The sequence below is a fragment of the Filicampus tigris genome, chromosome 4, assembly GCF_054856515.1.
Source record: "Filicampus tigris isolate MCC_2025a chromosome 4, RoL_Ftig_1.0, whole genome shotgun sequence".
Taxonomy (NCBI): Eukaryota; Metazoa; Chordata; class Actinopteri; order Syngnathiformes; family Syngnathidae; genus Filicampus; species Filicampus tigris.
Genome location: NC_141220.1, coordinates 12,866,681 through 12,883,177, shown reverse-complemented (window position 1 = coordinate 12,883,177; position 16,497 = coordinate 12,866,681). Strand labels below are relative to the sequence as shown.

Sequence of the window (16,497 nt, the reverse complement as noted above, 5' to 3'; positions counted from 1 at the left end):
GTACAATGTAGGATGAGAACCTCATCACTAATTCTGATGAACCAATGCATATCACACTTACTTGCTTGGTACTTGAGCCTCCTGGTGCCGTCATCACCGGTTGCCTGTGACACACCAGACATGACATAACTTATGGTTGGCTTATATTGGTCATATCGGTAGTATTAAATGAATCACATTCTGAAGAAGTCTTCAAAGAACACAAAAACCTGCCAGGGGAATTTAGCCGCGAACAAGGGTTTGTTATCGGCAAAGACAAACATGATAAGAAATGCCTTTCGAGATTTGCTTTTTCACCATGAAAATAGGAAAAGATTTTCACCCTGGGTGTAGAAAGTTTTCAGATGCCAAGCCTCTCTGCTGAATCATCACACTTTGAAAGTGGCCACCAGAGCGAGGGTACATGGCCATGCGCATCTGACCAGGCGAGAGAGGCAACTGCTGGGGCCGCTGAAGAGCCTCCATCAGGTGTGGGTGAGGTCTCTGCACAGTGTATCTTCCTGTATCCGGGTATGGAGGTCTATGGTAAAGGGCTCCATTCCCAACTCCACTGTGGGATGGTGGAGCACCACCTGGATGCATTGCCGGGTGCACGGTGCGTGTGTCATACATGAAGCCAGGTGGAATGTGGGCACTGGAGGAAAGTGGCTGGTTGCTATGACGGCGGGCGGCGGCGTTGTGGCTATCAAGGTCCAGGATTTCTTTTGGACTTTCAGGTTGCTCCAAGCTCCCCTTAGTGCGACTGCGCTTTGCTGGGCTATCACTTCCACTGTTTCTGCTTTCCCATTTCCTCTCCTCCAAGCCTCCAGAGACTGACCCAGCCTCTGGGGACAACAAACTCACAGTAGTGGAGCCCTCAGAGCCTGTTGGTGATCCACACCCGTTACTGGCCGGATTGTTTCCTTTGGGACTGGATGCGGGCAGGTAGGTAGTAGGCAGCAAGGGCTGCTGAGACCGCTGCCAACACTCTGAGGGATAACCGCCTCTATTGTTAGCATGATTATGGGCCTGCGGTCGATTGTAATAATGTTCCTGTTGGAATGGCAGTGGTGGGTACGTGTTGGTGTGAGTATGGAGATGCTGAGGACCAGGCATGTGAAATGAATAGGCAGGTCTTTGCTGCTGGTGATAGCTGGAGTGGTCTTGGGTATTGTGGAGGGGGTTGAGGGTCTGGTTGTGGTAAGGGTGGTGAGCAGACTGAGAAATGGTCCTGGTCATGCTGGCCTGGCTGTACTGTGAATGTGGAGGGTTCTCGATGCTGAATGAACCCATGTCTCCATTTACCTGGGCTTGGGAATGTGGAGGGATGGCAGTATTGTGAGCAGGTGCTGGCCCTCTTTCTGCCTGCATGCCTGGGTTATTACTCGCCATCTGAGTTCGATGATGGTTTGGACTGAACTCCTGCTGTTTATGAGCAGTATTAGAAGATCCAAATTTCATTGCATGTGGACCTTCCGCGTCTCGCCGACTTGCAGGCTTGCACGGGGTTTGATCGCCATGCTCTGCTGGGCTTGGCTGGGAGGGTAAGTGTGGAGTAGGGTGGTTGGGTGGTAGAGAGGTGAGAGGCGCTGGATGAGGGGGTCCCGGTTGGGCTCTCTGTGAGGCACCATGTGACATGCCATGCATCGAGCTGCTCTCAGTGCTTTGGGTGTCGTGTGGAGTTTGCAGTTGTGTCGCGCTCAGGCTCATCTGTGCAGGAGAGTTCTGGCGGTGGTTAAGAGCTGGCCCAGTTAGAGTTTCTTGGGTTGGACGTTGCTGGTGCTGTTTTCGGACATTCTGCTCACTATGTTGATGTATATTGAGCGTGTGTGGTGAGTTGCTTTCGGATGCGGTAGTCAAGGATGGTGATGCGCACTGTTGAACAAGTGCAGGGCTCTGGAGAGGACTGCTCTGTGCATGATGAGCAGTGTTAGGTGGATAAGGATTCTTGGAATTCTTATTACTAACATGGAAGTGCAAGGACACAGAGGTGGACCCATTATTTTGAAGTTGGCCATCTCCTTCTTGCATAAGGCACTCTGCTCCACTCGGAGAAAGTTTTTGTCCAGACACAATTTTCTGAGGTCTTTGAAGGCTGTGCAAACCCTCTGCTGGACCACTGCGCTGTTGAGTGGGGTTTGGAATGGAAGGGTGCAATTGGTTAACTGAAACACTGTGGTCTGATGACAGAGCTGAAACGGTGTAGTCTGATGAAGGAGGTTCATTGGAAATGTCTTTCACAGCCACTTTGTTGTCTGATGTTCCTGTCAACAACAAAAAATGAAAGGGACATAAACATGAGCAGAAATGCCTGATGGCAGATGATCCCTACACAGTTTGTATCTCATCAGTGATATTTTATAAGTATTTGTACGGAGCAAGCAAAGTTGAAAACATGTTTAAAAACAAGTTTAACAATTTATATTTGTATTGCACTTTAACAATTACTTTGCTTTCTTTTGACATTGTGCACTAAATTATTACCTCGGCTTTGATTCAGCGGATAATGTGCTGCCTAGTGGCTGTCCTTGGCAGCCATGTGTGCTGCCAGTACACTCGCATGCAGTATTTCAATTGGTAAGGTAAACAGAAATGAACCCTTCCTGGTAACATCTACATTTATGTTACAGTTATGTCTTACTACATATAATTCTGTATATGTGAAAATGATACCAGACTACAGGGTGGATGTTGGTTGTATAACTGTTACGTGTGCAGCAGGATGTTGGTGCTTGGAATTGCATGGGCACCCCCGATTTGATGGAATTCAGTTAAAAAACTTTGGAACATAAGCCAGCGCCTAAAATTGAAGATGTGTTAGCTTAGGCATGTTGTGATGCCTCTAACAATTAGGTCAAATTTGCCAAATCAGATAAATAGGTGACCAATGTTTGGATATGAAATACTGACGTTAAGGCCTAAAGAAAATGCCTTAATGTTGAAAACATTCCAAAGCATGTCCAAACCTACCACTTGTACCATAAAAAAAATGTAATTACCTGAAAGGCGCTATACATTGAATTTATTATTGTACCACTTTGAATTAATATACAAAGAAGAATACAGAGGGCTTAACTCACTAAAACCAATCCTTTTACCAATTACTTCAACCTCAAATTACTGTATCGCTGTGAAAGAACAAAACCACCACTCAGTTTCCTGCACCCAAAAAAAAAACCTCATCTTCCTGTAGCACCAATTATCACAAGCTAGTTGGTCACGCTCTCAACATCTTTAAACAGCATGGCTGGTAGCGTGAAAACTTTCTAATTGGAAAATTGGAATGTGCTCAATTCTTTGTATTGAGCTTTATTAATTACTTTATTTCTTTATTTATTTTAAAAGCAGGCTTTGAGACATTTGTCTCTGTGGACTTTGCGACTGTCAGCTGAGGAAGGAGTTGAAGCAAAGCGATGTACAGTCACACTCAGGCCAAATCTCGACTTAGTTTTTCCCAATACAAAAAGTTCAATGCTACAGCCTGTCCCAGTATCGCCTTACTTTTTCAGTCCATGCTCCTGTGTAAAATATTTGTATTAAAAATCATAAATGATTGATATATATATATATATATATATATATATATATATATATATATATATATATATATATATATATATATATATATATATATATATATATAAATAGTAATATTGCAAGTCACTAAACATAACTGCACTCCATTGTAATATGTTGAATTGATTCCATCTGATTGAATGAACATGGTAAGTAGCCATTTAGTTTTGTACACCTAAAAGCAAACAAAGCAACATTCCATTGAGCTAATGAGTATTCAATTTAGCTCTTATTGTGATAAAGAATTAAAATTGAATAGACTAAACCTGATGACATAAAGCAGGGCCCAGAGGAGGGTATGATAAACACTTCACTGTAAAATAGTAATCAGATTGCTTTTGAATAAGCAGAAGCAGTATAAACAAAACAAAAAAAACTTGGGTCGGATCTACCTTTGGGCTGAATGTCTGTCTGTGGGGAAGACTGGCTGTCTGGCCCATTGTCTCCAGCAGGACACAGCAGCTGAACCTCAGGGGCTGGGGGAGGCTGCTGAGAGGGACGAGTTGGGATGCTGCCAACCCCTGAGGGAGACTTGGACTGTTGAAAGTGGCCCATGTCCTGATGGGGGGAACCAGCAGGAGGTCTCGAGAAGGCTGACAGCTGCTGTAGAGCTAGCATTTCTGGACTTTCCAACATAGAAGCTAACTGTGTCTTGGTGGAGGAGTTTGAGTGGGTTAAGGGGGGTCGTTGCAGCACGGGGCCTGGGGAGCTGACCACTGCTGCAGAAATTTGGTATTGTGCATTAGGAGGAGGATGGGGATATCCGGCAGCTTCCGGCCATGGTTTATGTCCCACTGGAGGTGGTTCCCCACCATAACTCAAGTTGTGCTGGTTGACCACACTAGGGTCTTGCATGTGCATTCCACTAGGTCTCTCCGGACGTTGGTGATTCAAACTAGTCCACATGGTAGATAGTCCCATACCAGGAGACCTCAAGCCTGTGTAATTGTGCTGCTGAGGCCCTGGTAACTGGTTCCCCATCGGGTGCATTGAGTGGCTTTCTGGACGGTAGTGGGACGGGTATATGCTGGCTTCAGGAGGAGGTCTAAGTTGAAGGGCCATTGGACGGGGGCCCAGAGATGGGCCATGTGTTGGACCCATATACGGGTGCTGCTGCTGGTGAAGAGACTGGTTACCATCGGGCCCAATTGGATACCTATGGCCCATTGGATGCTGAAAGTAAAACAAAAAAGGGAACAGGTTTTAAAAACAACAATCTGTATGTTAGGGGTTGAACTGTTCAGTTGACAAGTTGACAAATCATTGATGTTTACGCTTGGAGTCAACTAATTGCTGCTAATGATGCGTTGGCGTTGGCATCTCGCCTCTCAGTGGACAAATTTATAGAGGACTTTCAGCTCACTAGTCAGCCTGCCATCTCTGGGCAAGAGTGCCCGGCCACCAAGGCGACAGTTTTCCTACATTAAAAAGTATGAAAATTGTTGCATGGCGGTTGAGAATATGGTTAGCCTTGCTTGCCACTAATCTTAAAAGAGTCTTCCCAGTGTTATCTTGGGACAGGTGGCAAGGAATGAGGGCATCGTCTTTGGCCCCCACCTCCACCTTTCCAATCATTTCCATAAAGGGAGCTCTCGATTTGCTCACTTACCTGTGCAGAGGGAATTTCAAATTTATATTCAATGGCCACAAATCAGCATGCTGTCCACATTTACATTGTTTCCGCAAAACAAACAAACAATAAATGTATAAATAAAAGGCTGATGTGCCCCCTTTACAACTTTAAGCACCTGCCCCTCCAAAGGTCTCTGCACACCCCTGCTACCGTCAAATGTAGGACTTCTTTATTACCAAGATGACAAGTACAGTATATGCCCACAACTATAATTAAATCATACCGGATTGCCAATAAATTTCGCTCAGTGTGCAGCTTGACATACCAGCACGTGTAGCTACATTTAGTAGGGTTTTGGTGAAGGATATTTGTTTCCTCTCGAGGTGTCTTCATTTTAGATTGAACACTTTCAAAATTTCTAGTAAGACAAACAATATTTGTCTTATTCCGTGTCAGTTGTTCTAAGCTAATAAACACACAGCCATGAACCTACTATATGCAAAATTGCTCAGTACCCAAGTGAAGTTGCAAAGGCTGTGAATGACTCTTAAATTAATGGCTTGTTTTTTGAGGCGAGAAATACCAAGTTTAAACTGAGAAGTACGTTTGTGTTTGAAACTTCCCCAATGAAACTGTTTTGAGATAAGAAAATACAGTTTGCTTCTATGCACAAAATGAATTTAATAAAAGCTGTTCCTATAATAAGGAAGCTGCTTGTTCGCTCTTTATCAAGTGAAATGTTTCTCTTTTCTCTTTTGTTTTCATAATTGCCCTTTAACCAAAGAAAAATCTATTTTATCCAAATACTGTACTTGATTATTAAATTGACTTCTATACTAGCTGCAGCCCTACAACTCCATTATATTGTCATATTTTTACTGTAAGGAGGAAGTCAACCCAAACAGTTTTTTCCAGAGAATGTTCCATGCAGGCCCACTAATTGAAATACAATCTGATTGATATTGCGTTTGTGGAATATAAATGAACCCATTAAGGCCGGGAGCGCATAACTGCGTTTCTACCACTAAAGCCGGGAGCGCTGTTGCATCTTTCTACTCTTTAAGTCGGGAGAACGCTTACGTCATTTTATTTTTTTAAGTTATATGTTTGTAGACAATGACGATAGATGTCTTTGTAACACAATAGAGGTTGGTAATTGCCATTCATTAAAAAAAACCAAAAAATAGTGCTTCTCTTGCACTGACACTTTATTTTTACATCTTCGATTGAAACAGCAAATAATAAACTCGGGCCTGTGTGAAAGCCGCATGTCTAAATTCTCAAATTATTTTGGAATTATGTTTCTATCTGCTACAGGGACTGAGATAATCATTTTGTAGGTGTTGAATTTCTGGGAGAACCTTAGGTTTAAGAGGGTGATTCTATAGTCGCCCATCGGTTTTGGGGAGATGTTGAGCCAGGCGCTTTAGGCCTTAATGGGTTAAGCAGCAAAATGCACCCACTTTTAGCAATCTCGGGGGAGGGCCATTTTGCACTTCTGTTGACTGAAGATGACATTGAAGGTGACCAATCATGGCACAGCTTCAGAAAACAGGTGAGCCATGATTGGTCATTATCTGAGCCCTGATTGGTCATTATCTGAGCACTGAGCAACTTTGATATCATCCTCAGTCGACAGAAGTGACAAGCTAAAAATGGGTGGATTTCTCATACTATATTCCACAAACGCAATTATTAATCAGAATGCTGTGTTTAGACTAGTGGGCCCGCATAGAACATATTCTGGGGGAAAAAACGTTCGGGTTGACTTCCTCTTTAATAAAACCCAAGGGTTCCGGTCCCTTCTTAAAATTGCTCCTCAAAATAGCAAAATTGCTCTTCAAATCAGGTCACTGATTAGCAAAACTCATTCAATCCCAAAGATATATTTATATGTCTTTTCACAGTCCAGCTATTCCATCTCAGGAATTTATATATATATATATATATATATATATATATATATATATATTTTTTTTTTTTTTTTTTTTCCAAAACGTCAGTCTAAAAAGAGGGTCTAAAAATGTCTGGTATGGAATTAATGATAAAAAGTCACTAATTTATTACACTATCAATAATTAAAATGACATCGACTAACCAACTTTGACTCTACTGTCATGACATGAAAAAAAATCTTTAGTCGTTCAACCCCTACTGTATATACTGGATTTTGGTTTACCAGTAATATACAATATACCTCGAATATGAACGAGCCTACACACTATGCTGACTGTTCAGACATTTTTACCACGAACATACAAAATACATCTTGAGTATGAACGAGCATAAGCACTGTGCTGACTGTTCAGACATTTCCCCCACAGACATGATATTAGTGTACAAGGACTGTACCTGCATGTTAAAGTTGTGTGGCAAATGATTCAAGCTGGGGTCTCCATGCCTTGGAATGTGACCTGGGTAGGCAAAACGGGGATCCATGCCCATTCTATGAGCATACATGTGCGGACCATGAGGACGATGTAACTGCCCAGATGAAAAGGAATTTAAAATGGCAGATTTTGTACACATTTAAAATCATTTACTGTTATGAATCAAAATATACCCGTTGTCCTGGGTGGTACATGCCCCTGATGTCTCCATGTCGGTGTTGCTGACTCGGAGGAAAGCCCCAATGAGAGTGTGCAAGTGGTCGAACTGTCTTGCCAACCTGGTCCTCCAACAGCATTTGACCTTTGCCTCCCTGCACACTTCGTTTACGCTGGACCTCCTCTGTGGCTTTAATTAAACTTTCAGGACCCAAATGTTTACTGCTACGACTTCGCTTTTTCTCCTTGCGCTCCTTGTCTTCTTTGCTGATGTAAAATTCTTCATCAGTGTCACCCTCCTCTGATGGCAAGTGCTTTAACTGGGCCCGGTTAAAACAACGCTCGAGAGACTCTGCCATCACAGTGTATTCTGGAGGGAGATGGACATCAGGGCGGATGATTAACTAAACATTTATAACAAAATAATTGTTTGATCGCCAACTAGACTCACAAAAAAAAACATGTAACACATTCACCCCAACCATAACATTCCATGTATACAAACACAAATACACAACAGCACACAGATCCTCCTGCATAGAGACTGCTCTCAGGCCAGTGCTGATCATTCCAATAGATCAGAGGGCATATGCTGACCCCTGCTCTTTCCATCCTCTCAGTGGCCCAACATCACTACTCCCACTCACCCCCATCCCTAGGGGAAGTATCCCATAGAATGGATGGCTCTCGAAAGGGGCTTAGGGGCTGGAATGTTTCTCTGGCACCACGGGGCTCAGTTCCTCTTGAGCATTGCAGCACTACTCAATCATTCCTCATTAATCACTGTCAAGGGTGCCCTGCCCCCTAGCCTCATTTCAACATTGACTACATCCCTTTCTTTTGTTCCGTCAAACTAAACCGTGGTTGACTGCCTGGTTGTTGGTGTTTGTGTGGGTATGTGAATAAACGTTTTCATTTACCACTATCTTCTCCGTTGTACTCAATGCAGTTTTTAAATATGAGCTTCACGTCAGAAATAAACTCCTCCTTTGCAACATACTCTCCATCATTGAGTTTCTTCTCAATGGTGGAAAGATCCATGGGAGTCTGAGGGGACAGGGGAAAAGATCTGATTAAAAAAAGTGAAAAGATTTTTGAAGAACTGACAAGTTCTACATTCAAGTGACCATCATATTGTTTTTGTACCTGGATTATGTCATGGTAATTGGGGGCATAGGAGTCATCCACAGGTTCCAAGAAAGGCCAAGCATCTTTATGAGCCTTCAAGGCCTCCAGCACTAGAAGGGAGAGATCGTAGAGGTCTGAGATGACGACATGCATTCACAGACCCAGACATTTATCAACTTTTTCAGGAAATATACCTTTGTATAAGCCAGTGTAGTCATCTTCCATGTCAAAGCTGAAACACAACACATCTATAATTAACTCTCAAACTTATTTATATTCAAGTTGCATGCAAATTATTAATTTGTAAATTTATAAAAGCATCATACAATTCTTTAGCAGTCTGTGTTCTGAGGACTGGTGAAGAAGGTTCTAAATTCAGAAGTTCTGGTGGGAGGTCTTTTCCTTCAGACAACAGATAGGCCTTTTCCTCTCGCATCTTCCGTCTCCTGGCCCGCTCTGAGAGACAGAAAGTACGTGAGTGTGAGAGAGTGAAAGAGAGAGCGAGGGTGAGAGAGAGAGAGAGAGAGAAAAAACTATCAACATAGGGCCAATCAGAGACAACTAATACCAGCAGGACAGCGGCAAAACATATTTAGCCTTTGGCCTCTTGAGTTCACATGCTGAAAACTGATGCTACTAAGGGTAAATACTTTGGCCATTGCAGTAAGCAGTGGCTCAGATATGGAGCCCAGATGGAAAAGAACAATCCCTCAGTTGTCTACTCTGTGGCAGAGTTGATCAAAAGAGCAAATAGAGAGCTGAGGGTGCATATTTATCGCCATTTTCTTTTTACATGAAAGGCATGCCAGCACCCTGTCATGTGCATTAAAGATGTTGAACGGAGGATTCCACATCTACATCTCATAATGCGTTAATAAAGCTGCTTAACTAAAACACAATCAGTAGATGATTAACCCTTCACAGATGGAGAGAGGCAGAGTGATCATGGGGCTGAATTTTGCCTGTTCTAGTCTTAAGTGCACAACACCGTAGCTGACAATGATCGTTGCCATACTGTAACAGATTTTCAAGATAAGACAAACGAAAAATTTGAACAATGACATGTGAAAGCCTGCATGAAGGGTGCTGTTGATCTATTTGTTACGAATATCTCATGGCAGCCCCTCCACTCATTGATGATGACAGGTCGCTGATGAAAGAATATGAAATCATTGCTTCAAATTTGCTTCAAATTCATGTTTGGCATCAAAGTTCATTAAAATGATGACTCATTCTGCAGGACCCACAAGGAGATGAACTTTGCACTGCAACTTTGTATGGTTTCTCCCCTTGTGTGGTTTTCCCCAATCATCATACCCTCCACAGCTTTGATCTTGTCCATTTTCTCTCGCTGTCGCCGTTCCTGCTGAAGCCTTTCCTCTTCTCGCCTCTGCTCAGCCAGCAAGACCTGCCTGTCCATCTCTTCATCATTTTTCTTCTCAAACTCAGCTGTTGTCACATTGTCCTGAATACAAATAACAGGAGCGTCAGAGCCTGCCAGACATGGTTGCTCTATGCACAAGAATGGCATGCATAAAAACACAGTTTAACAAAGGTATACTCCATTACTGCAGCAGCAACTAGAGAGAAAACTTACACATGCCTCCTCCTCTTGGTTCATGTGTTTTTCAGAGAAACGCTGTGATGCACGGAATGGAGATGGATCCTCAAGCTTCTGTTTCTGCTCACGCTCCTTTAACAAGAGTTAATAATTCAAGAGTGCACTTGTTACCTGTTAAAGGAATTAATCTATGAAGACATCTCAGGGTTTCAGTTCACAAGATGAATGGGAGAAAGGTTCAGAATTCCCATTTTCATTTCACGGTATTTACATCTCGATGTGGTAACTCAGAAGAGAACACCTTTTGTGGGAAGCCACCTAACTTTTCATTTGAGCAAAAGTATTGAAACAGACACTATTGAATTATCTTTATACAAAATGTTATAGATGTGGGCGTGGCATAACCCTTACTTGCAGTAACTGCATCAAGCCTGTGACCACTTAACTTCAAAAGACTGTTGCATTCTTAATTTACTGCAACTTCGTTTAGTTCTTGTTTCTGAGGGATGCTCCATATAAACAGCTCAGTCGGAAGAAAAAGGCTGAAATCTGAATGGAATTTCATTCGGTTTCACGGGGGTGGCATTGGTATATTCCTTTTGCCAATCCGAACGAGCGTCATGTAAACAATTCAATCAGAATAGCCAAGCTTCGTCCGGTCTGCGCATGCTCCGTGACAAATGCATAGCGATGTCGTCAAATACACACTTTAAAATGGCAGCAACTTAACGGAGATTTTTTGCGACGCGAGAACTCGTTTTAAAATACTTGTAACTTATCTTAACTTATCAAGATGTCAATTTAAATAGTGTTAAAACTGTCACAACTACTGTGCCAAATAGACAAATGAACTCAGTCTTGATACAAAAAAAAAAAAAAAAAAATTTTAATAGGGTACACAAGCCCTTTTACTTTGGGATTTATTCCTCCCAACACAAATGCTTTTCACTTACACAACACAAAGCTAAAAGCACAATTAGCTTTCAGGCTCACACATACACTATGGCAGCACAGAATGACACCGGAGAGTAAACGAGGTTGTGTTTGCTGCCATGTCTTATTTCACCCATTTCACAAATTATTTCACCAATCCAACAATTGATAGATTGTGCAAATTATGACTAGGGCTGACAAGAGATTTAAAAAAAATTGAGAGATTAATTAATTATGATCTGTAATTAATTGATCTAATGAATCAATTTTTAATCTCACTTAAAAATTGCTGAGAAAAGCCCCAAAGACCCCCATTTTCTGTATGTACTGTATCTGTATTTATGGTGGATATCATTTTTTTCCACTTACCCAGTCATTTGCCAACTTGAGGAACTGTTTGGCGCATTTATCAGCCAAGTCCCTGGTTTCTGTTTTCTCAACGATCAGTGCAAAATGAGTTGAAGTTCCACTCACCATCAATAAAGTGTCCAGTCACCCCCAAATAACCGTGGTTGCGAGTTGAGGTCCAGTGATCTGCGGTTATAGCAATACATTTGTCCAAATCCCCCACCAATACCTCCAGTTTGCTTTTCTTTTCACCATCATACATCGTGCTGATTTTAGTCATCACTGCAGTCCTGCACGGTGGTTTGCATGATGGGTCATTGGGCGCTGTTTGCAACACCTCAAGTAATGCATTGTCTTCAACGATGTTGATCGGCTTGCAGTTCATCGCTATTCGCTTTGCATGAACATTCGTCAGCCTGTCGTTCACAGACTTGCTCATACACGGGCTGTCCTTGAGCTTAGTTTAGTGAAGAGCTTTGCAATGGCTCACTACATTAGCGTCTTCGTTGTTATCATTAGCTGTAGCTTTATTCGCGGCTGGTTGCTTTGCATTTACATGGTAAGCTTCAACTGCTTCTTTGGTAAGCAAAGCCCTTCTTACAAAGACGGAATTTAACTCCGCGTTTATCAATAGTGCGGTCAGGGTTCTTTTTTACATTGACCATTAATCGGGCTAACATGCACCTCCATTTTCACATCTCTCTGCTCCTGAACTTGCGTTATCACCTACAATAGGAGCCTATCAGGTTATGCCAATCACAATGAGCCAATCAGTGTCCACTGACCATTGTTTTTTTACACCCCCAACAACTCAAGCCCCACGCATCAAAACGGATCTCATTGTCATACAGAAACAAAGTTAGATTAAAAATTAGATCAATGCGATGAAAAAATAATTACGCTTTAACTGTGATCGAAATTAATTGATCGCAATTAATGCACTATTTTGACACCCCTAATTATGACATTACAGTCGAACAGCAATTTTGCATAAAATGATAAATATTGACCAATCTCAATCCAGTCAATGAAAACTGGTACAAACAAAAGTCCAGTGGGCATGCGCCGATTGACCACAGTTATATAATTGAAACCCAGGGCATGCACAGATTGACCACAATTATATAATTGAAATTATGAAATGAACAAAGATATACTGTATATGCAGCTCTCACTGACTTCAAAGATACAGTATATAGTATGCCAACATCCAATGCCCATCAATACAGAGTAAGACTGCTATAAAATTTCAGCGTCCCACTAAATTTAATTCTGCCATGCATGAGTTACGACTAATAAATGCACAAGTTACTAATTTAAAAAAAAAAGAAAGAAAAGGTTCCATTGCATTCCGTTGCATTTTTTGAAAGCAGCTACTACTACTACTAGCAGTACTAGATATACCATTCTTTATTAATGAACGAATATTTTATATTAAAATTATACTTCTAGTTTTTCCCCTCTACTTTCCTTTCTTGGGGAAGTGCAAATATTGCTAAATATTTGCAAAAATGCTTGAGAATGAATAGTTCTGGTGATACTAAGTAAACAGTACACAATGAAAATTTTCCTGAAAATGTTACAACCTGCCAAGGAACGGCAGATGAAAACGAGCCAACGGATATAATCTAGCATTCCTACATGTTAACGTTCATTAATACTAACCCCTTTTAAATAAATACATTAAAAAAGAATAAAACAAATATACAGTAAATTATTCAAACAGACTTATTGATCCATCTTGTAAGTTTAGTGAAGAGTTGGTTATCTTTTTTTAACTCACTGATCAGTCCCAAAAATCCAGATCGTGTAAAGCCAAATGAAAATAACCAGGAAATGATAAGATAAACAAACAAGTGATTGAGTCTTCAAGATGGACAGACAGCCACACAGGCAAGGCGACCATGAGGCCCTGGGGAGTTCGGGTGAAAGAGCCGTGAGTATTGAGAGGTCACAGGCTTTGGTTTTCCCTCCCCCAGTTCCCCCTTCTGTCTTTAGCTGCCAACATTCCCTCACATCTCCCTGGGGGTGACAGCCAAGCTTTACCAGACAAAAAGTCAAACCATGTATTCAGTACAAGGACGGTAAGTAGACTCCAACCTCAACATTCAGTTTAAAGCTGGCTTGTCAAAATTCTTTAATAGGAAGTGGTGTCCTAAAAAAAAAAAAGGCTTCATAAATTGCCGCATTCAATATCAATCTTAAAGGATAAGCGGCTAGGGTTTTACAAATAAATACGATAAAATCAACAGTTCTTTCTTTAATATTTTATCCACAAATGTTTTTTTTTGCGTGTCAGTTTATATCCTTCCTTATGGTATGGCTTGAAAAAGACAAAGCCCAAAAGGTGTCAAATGTTAAATATTCAGTTAGATTTTATACTGATTTTTTTTGCATGTTATGGGTAACTACATAGAGTTATATTTTCTTAAATTCTTTAATAATATAGCATAAAGATGCTAAATATGACATAATCATTGAAACCTATCATTATCATGAAGGGACAGTGCTGGTTCTGGCAGGGCTATCACAACATGGCCCAAAAAGGCTTACTGACATGGTCCCATTTAGTTCTGTCACACGGGGTTATGGTCACAGTATTTGAAAAAAACAAAGGAGCCTTATGAACTGAAAGACTTTGTATTTTGCGTAGATTTTGTACATAAGACAGTGTTACCATTTTCCAAATTTTCTCAGATGCAATACCCTTCTAAATTACTGCATCAACGTATGAAAACCATAATACTGTGACGCCCGTCAGAACCAATCTAAGTCATAAATAGTACATAGTAACTAAGGAAACTCTGAGCCAAAGGCAAGTTCCTAACAAGTCCCTTGAAAGTTTGTCTATACAGAGACAGAGAGTGCAGCTCTTGCCAAATTTCATCACAGGACAAACCTGTCAACTCCTAAGGCAGTCGAGAAAGTGTTCCTATGAAGTGCATTTACATATACTGTATCTAAAACTTATAGTTTTGGTATTTCCATTATAGTTTGTTTTTATTTTGTTTTGGATTTTTTAATTTACCGTAGTTAGCTTTAATTAGCTTTCAAAGCGGGTTTGTTGGTTTGTATTAGTTTTAGTTTTTTCCAAAATGTTTCATTTTAGTTTTTATTACTTTGTATATTTCTTGTGTGCAGGATTACAAAACCATCATGGTATTTGTTGTGTGGTAAAAATTCCGCCCAAATTTTTAAAAACAATTTTTAAACAACCATCCACAATCAAATACAGGTACTGTATAACAGTCCACAGACTTTGGAGTACAGTAAATGCAGTGTATAATACTGCTTCTAAACTTAGATGTAACACACCCCTAAAGTCTTAAGGGATTGAAAGGAAGACCATCCTAGCTTTGTTTGCCAAGTTGCCAACTTCTAAAGTGGATTTATGGCTGGAATTCCTGTTGAGGAAGTATTAACCCCAGTTGTACATCCATCCACAAGGCCTGCCTTATACAGCGCAAATGCGCCAAATCCTGCACATAATGTAATATGATAATGTGTAGTGTTGTCCGGTCGGATTGGCAAAGGGAAACGTGGATGAACCTGTTAGAAAGAAAAGACTGTGCAGTTACAACAAGCAACGGGAAGCCAAGAAGTAATGGGTTAAGACTGTAAGCAGTCAACGAAAGCCTTCTACACTTTATGCTGCTGGGAATTTGCAATAGGACACTGAGGTGAAAATGACCTAACTCAGCATGCTAGTACAGAAATGCACAAGAAAGCTATGCTAGCAATATTGATGAGCTCTTTGCTACATCTACTACATCAGAAAGTGATACAATTGCAGCCAGTGAGGCCTCATGCATGTATCATACAGTAAAACACGGTCTGAGCTACAACAGCCGTACTGTCTTGTCGAGCTCAATGGTGCCTTATTTAATAACTTAAATGCTGTGAAGCTTCAACTGTCGTTGCTGTTATAATAGTGAGTACTTTGGAATACAAATGACCACGGCTCGTTGATTGCAGCTATGGTGAGTGACATTTTTAATTATTTCTTTTTATTTTGGTCCTACAAAATGTCTTCACATGAAATGATGATGCTTCTAGGCGACAAAGTAAAAGAACTACAACTCCCAGGCGACACCTGTTTGACATTCCTTCGTATTACGGCTAAGGCTGTGGTGGAGTACACCCCCCAAAAAATATGTTTAAAACCACATTTTAAACCGACCAATCACAGCTCACTTTTTTTCTAAAGCTGAACCATGACTGGTTGTTACCTGAGCAACTGTGATGTCATTTTCAGTTGACAGCAAGTGGCAAAATGGCCGCCCCCTGACATGGACAAAACTGATTCCACAAACGCGATATGAATCAGAATGCCATGTTTTGACTAGTGGAAGTGCACATAATTGTAAAGAAAGTTTTGGGGTTTACTTCCTCTTTAACTAAAATAACTTTTGGGAGAGTACATGATGGAAGAAGGAAGCCAGCACAAAAATAAAAGCAGAACTGATCTATTGTGCACTCTGTGAGTCTGCTCTGCAGTAAGACTGCCTCTGATGGCTCGGTGAAGCACTGGATATACCACTATTCATAAGAATATAATGAAACGTAATGTAATGCAATATAATATAATTAGAGGTGTCAAAAGAGTGTATAAATTGTGATCAATTAATTACAGTCACAGTTGGTGTTATTTTTTTCATCTTATTCATTTTTAATCTAACTTTATTGTTTCTGTATGATGATGAGATCCGTCTTGATGTGTGGGGCTTGTGTTGTTGGGGGTGTAAAAAACAATGGTCAGTGTCACACCCTGAAGTAGACACTGATTGGCTGTCATTGTGTTTCGCATAACCCGATAGCTCCTATTGTAGGTGATAGGGCAAGTTCAGGAGCAG

At 41.0% G+C, this 16,497-nt stretch overlaps 1 protein-coding gene across 3 annotated transcripts in view; it reads right to left on the bottom strand.

The window, feature by feature from the left end:
- cecr2 (CECR2 histone acetyl-lysine reader) overlaps nucleotides 1-16,497 on the bottom strand; it is a 43,565-nt gene that overhangs the window by 1,331 nt on the left and 25,737 nt on the right. For all 3 annotated transcript variants that reach the window (XM_086027402.1, XM_086027403.1, XM_086027404.1), the window contains 11 exons: nucleotides 10,400-10,495; nucleotides 10,120-10,267; nucleotides 9,129-9,258; nucleotides 8,997-9,034; nucleotides 8,821-8,912; nucleotides 8,595-8,721; nucleotides 7,692-8,044; nucleotides 7,481-7,612; nucleotides 3,948-4,728; nucleotides 323-2,243; nucleotides 62-104 (listed from right to left, as the gene is read on the bottom strand). In XM_086027402.1, the coding sequence (XP_085883528.1) occupies nucleotides 62-104; nucleotides 323-2,243; nucleotides 3,948-4,728; nucleotides 7,481-7,612; nucleotides 7,692-8,044; nucleotides 8,595-8,721; nucleotides 8,821-8,912; nucleotides 8,997-9,034; nucleotides 9,129-9,258; nucleotides 10,120-10,267; nucleotides 10,400-10,495 (3,861 nt within the window). The remainder of the gene's footprint in view (nucleotides 1-61; nucleotides 105-322; nucleotides 2,244-3,947; nucleotides 4,729-7,480; nucleotides 7,613-7,691; nucleotides 8,045-8,594; nucleotides 8,722-8,820; nucleotides 8,913-8,996; nucleotides 9,035-9,128; nucleotides 9,259-10,119; nucleotides 10,268-10,399; nucleotides 10,496-16,497) is intronic.